General features: G+C 34.0%; 1 protein-coding gene across 11 annotated transcripts in view; it reads left to right on the top strand.

Moving 5' to 3' along the window:
• LOC143032379 (uncharacterized) overlaps positions 1–5,000 on the top strand; it is an 851,065-nt gene that overhangs the window by 462,485 nt on the left and 383,580 nt on the right. For all 11 annotated transcript variants that reach the window (XM_076197275.1, XM_076197470.1, XM_076197416.1 and 8 more), the window contains exon 3: positions 4,619–4,834. In XM_076197275.1, the coding sequence (XP_076053390.1) occupies positions 4,619–4,834 (216 nt within the window). The remainder of the gene's footprint in view (positions 1–4,618; positions 4,835–5,000) is intronic.

The following is a 5,000-nucleotide window of genomic DNA, read 5'->3' as shown; positions in this document are numbered from 1 at the left end:
GTATATACCGCGTATATACGTATATACCGTGTATGTGTGTATATGCCGTGTATGTATGTGTACCGTATATGTATGTATATACAGCTTATATATATATATATATATATATATATATATATATATGAAGGTCGAGTAGACTCGGGTGCGAGCGCCTGAAGGTGAGAAACTAGATGAATGGCTGGTCGAGTCCGCGCTGGGTAGGTAGCCAAAGTTTGACGTCAGTAAGAACATATGATCTTAAATCCCCGAGCTGCCGTGATAGAAGTACAGTATATGTATATATATATATATATATATATATATATATATATATATATATATATATATATATATTTATATATATATATATATATATATATATATATATATATATATGCATATAAAGTGTACGTTTATGTATAAATTTTCTTGTTTTAGTTGTTCATTTATTCACTTATTCATTTGTGTACAATTATTTAATTTTATGTCAATGAATTTGTTTAGGTAGACGCAACCACATTACCCTATGCATCGGATCTCGCCAGAATGGTTATTTCATTACTCTTGTTGTCTTAGGAAGGAAGATGTCCATAATTGACTACATGGTCGTCCCTTCTGAGTAGTAGTCATAAACTATTCTTTTTACCAGGATAGTGTTGCATTTTTTTTTATAATTCAAGAAAATTTATTATAAATGTCTCACCCTGTTCATGAGCAGTTTTTTTTTTTTTTTTTTTTTTTTTTTTTTTTTTTTTTTTTTTTTTAGTTTTTTTTAGTTTCTGGAACGCTCCTCCTCGTCATTCTTTTCTTCCTGTCAGTGACTTGGATTCTCAAAATAAAATAAAATAAAAAGAAATCGATTAAAATGAAATTAAATAAAGGGATTTTGACGCTCGATTCCGTAATGGTACGATTTTTGTTCCAGTTCTTTCCCTGGTTAAATCTACCTTCTCCCTCTGTCTCTCTCTCTCGCTCGATCTTTGAAATTTGTAGACAAAAAAATAACATAACGAGTTAATAAGAAACAATTACTGCTCTTGGAAAACTTATAGCTGTGTACCTCTTTCTCTGGCAGAGTAGGCATCACAGTCTGTATTCTTTATTTGATTTTATTATATATATATATATATATATATATATATATATATATATATATACATGTATATGGTGTATTGGACCTAAGTCAATACGGCGCTGGTAACGTGCTCGCAGCGGGTAGTTCGAGTCCTCGGGCATACCACGTTTCAATTTCTGCATATACCTCCACGGTTCTTCCGATGTTGATGGCTTAGAATTAAAGTGCATTGTGGTTGATATATATATATATATATACATATATATATACACATATATACATATATATACATATATATACATATATATATATATTCTGTTGAAAACGACAGCAAATTCATTAGAAATTAATTTCTTTCTTAAGCTTTCTAGCTTTCGGAAAGTAGATTTCTGGGGAAATGAGAGGGGAAGAAGCAAATTTCCAATTGACATTGGTAACTTATATTAACACAGAAGTCTATGTTATATACAAAATAAATGAAAATAAACAAAACACAGTATAATAAACCCAAGACTGTGTTTTGTTTATTTTCATTTATTTTGTATATAACATAGACTTCTGTGTTAATATAAGTTACCAATGTCAATTGGAAATTTGCTTCTTCCCCTCTCATTTCCCCAGAAATCTACTTTCCGAAAGCTAGAAAGCTTAAGAAAGAAATTAATTTCTAATGAATTTGCTGTCGTTTTCAACAGAATATGCTTAAAAGAGAATCTCCTGCCACGCTTCACGAATATATATATATATATCATATATACATATATATATATATATATATATATATATGTATATATATATCATATACATACATATACGCACACACACACACACACACACACACACACACACACACACACACACACACACACACACACACACACACACACATATATATATATATATATATATATATATTTATACATATACACATATATGTATATATGTACATATGTAAGGTTGACCACGAAGAAAAACTATTAAAGCAGACCGCTTTCGTGTATTCACATCTTCAGTGCAAGAACACACGCTTCCAGTGTTTTTCCTGCATGTATATATATATATATATATATATATATATATATATATATATATAATATATATACAATGTACCTGTATATATACAAAGAACAGGACTTTGGCCAATCACAAAGCCAGAACATAGTACTTCTCATCCCATCACCGAATCAACATAAGGGAGTGAGGGTATTGTGACCACCCACCTGACACCCGCGTGGGTGCTTCAGTGAAGTGAATCACCTTAACCCAACGAATAAGGCGATCTTTTGTTATCATATCATGTGTAGTGATCTGGTTATTGAATTGGACCTTTCCTCGCCTTATGCAGCGCGTAGCCGGAACGTCCGGGTCTCGCTTCGATTCTTTATGGAACCGTTGAGGACAATCGTTCCTGACCCACGGTGCATCACATTTGTGTAAATACATCACTTGTTGTTGTTTAATCAATACAATTTGTTTTATAAGAATTCCCTTACATTGTTAGAGAACTATTGTATATATATAGAAATATATTTAATGCTTAGCAACATTCCTTCTTGTTATTGTATTAATGCAATCATATTAATGAAAGTCTTATTAATATTATATGTATTGTATGCGTTGTATTAATGCAATCATATTAATAAAAATCTTATTAATATTATATGTATTGTATGTATTGTATTAATGCAATCCTATTAATTATTTTTTCTTTTATTATAAAAGAACTCTTGTATCTAGGAATGTAATAGATAATTAGGAACGAAATATATGTCTATGTAATTCTTAAATATCATATATTAGGTCGACTCCTCTCTACAGAATTTATAGGAAAAAAGCCTACGCTAGGAGGCACTTACCTGCGGCCGAAGCCGTCACCTTTTCCCTATTATGCGCTTGGACTGCTGGGGCAGATAACAGTCACTGACAGAAACCAGAGAAAGTGCGGGATTCGAACACGCAACGCAGCGAATGCAAGACCATCACGCTTCTGATTAAGTCACCACCGCACTGCAAACTTTATGGATTCAGAAAAAGTCTTATGAAGGCAGAAACAATGAAATACGCACACACACACACACACACACACACACACACACACACACACACACACACACACACACACACACACACACAGAGACTGCAGCAGATCCGAGGTGAATACATATATATATATATATATGTATATATTTATATTTATATATATATGTATATTATATATATATATATATATATATATATATATATATATATATATATATATGATACATTATAGGTCAGGTTATTTTGTCCAATGGCTTTCTCCACCTTGTAAAGGGGTTGCCTTGAATCATCTTGAAAGAAGAGAGCAGAAAGTTTGAATCTACGTTCCTTTCACTCCTGTTTGGTCATTCATAATATTTATGGGAGCTCGGGGACTGTGTTCTTATATATTTTTCTAGCCCCCAAAAATTATTTCATTAAAATCTTCTGGTAATTTATAATCTGAACAGCGACGCGTTTGAACAGAATCAGATGATCTTATGTTTTCGATTGTGCGATTTTCTGCACTTTGGTCACATGTCCCCAAGTACATATCATGTTGCACGCTGACCACCTTGATGTATATATTGTATGATATATGATCTATAATTTTTTGGTCCAACGACCAACTGACATTTAACGTAGCCCTCAGAAATCATAAAGCATAAATTATGTCCGGCTATATTTAGAGGAATTATTGCTGTATGCTATGTTCTTCCCTTTCTCCCTCCTCCTACTCCTCCTCTTTCTCTTCCTCTTCCCAGTCACACACTTCAGAATTTCACGAGAAAAGTGTATCTAATCATCTCGGTAGGGTCTAGTAACATTACCGATTCTATATGATAACCATGTAATTGCCCATTGATTGTATGGGAAATGACAATTTTCATTAATTGGCGTTGATAGGTTGTCACCTGTTATTATGATTTGTTATCATCATCATCTTCTTCATCATCATCATCATCATCATCATCATCATCATCATCATCATCATCATCATCATCATCATCATCATCATCATCATCATCATCATCATCATCATCATCATCATCATCATCATCATCATCATCATCATCATCATCATCATCATCATCATCATCATCATCATCATCATCGTCGTCGTCATCATCATCATCATCATCATCATCATCATCATCACCATCACCATCGTCATCATCACCATCGTCGTCATCATCATCATCATCATCATCATCATCATCATCATCATCATCATCATCATCATCATTGTTTTCGTTTTAATGATCATATTTATTATTATTCCCATTATTGTGACTATCACGATTATTTTGATCTATCACTGTAATCATGATCAATCCGTTACTATTGCTATCAATATAATTATATACAATCATTACAAAATCATTATCATAATAATCTCTAATACATCATAATACATCATGCAAGAGGCATAGACATGTTGTCTGTCATGACTTAGTCCCCAACCTATCATTTATTTATTTATTTATTTATTTATTCTTATTTTATTTGTTCTTTTATTCATTTATTTTACTTTATTTTTTCTAGCGACGATTCTCTCGTGCGTACGAGTCGGTGCTGGCGCCGGTCTGAAAGAGGGCTGCCAACTGCCCGACGCCCCCGAGCATGGCACCCTGGCTCTTCTGAGAGGAGGGCGGATCATCCGCTTCGGATGTGACGAAGGCTACGACCTCGTTGGCGTGCGGATGGCTGTCTGCATTGGGGTCAGGTGGTCCTCGCCCAAGCCCGTGTGTGCTGACAAAGGTAAATGTCGATTTGGTTCTGTGTTTTGTGTTCCGTTCCCTCCCTCTTCCTCTTCCCCCCCTCGCCCTTCGGCGCACAAAGTTCTCTCTCTCTCTCTCTCTCTCTCTCTCTCTCTCTCTCTCTCTCTCTCTCTCTCTCTTTGTGTGTGTGTGTGTTTGTGTGTGTT

Source organism: Oratosquilla oratoria, chromosome 1, assembly GCF_046742065.1.
Source record: "Oratosquilla oratoria isolate Oo_2021 chromosome 1, ASM4674206v1, whole genome shotgun sequence".
Classification (NCBI taxonomy): Eukaryota; Metazoa; Arthropoda; class Malacostraca; order Stomatopoda; family Squillidae; genus Oratosquilla; species Oratosquilla oratoria.
Note: the sequence above shows the minus strand (reverse complement) of the source record. Positions and strands in the feature narration are given on the sequence as shown.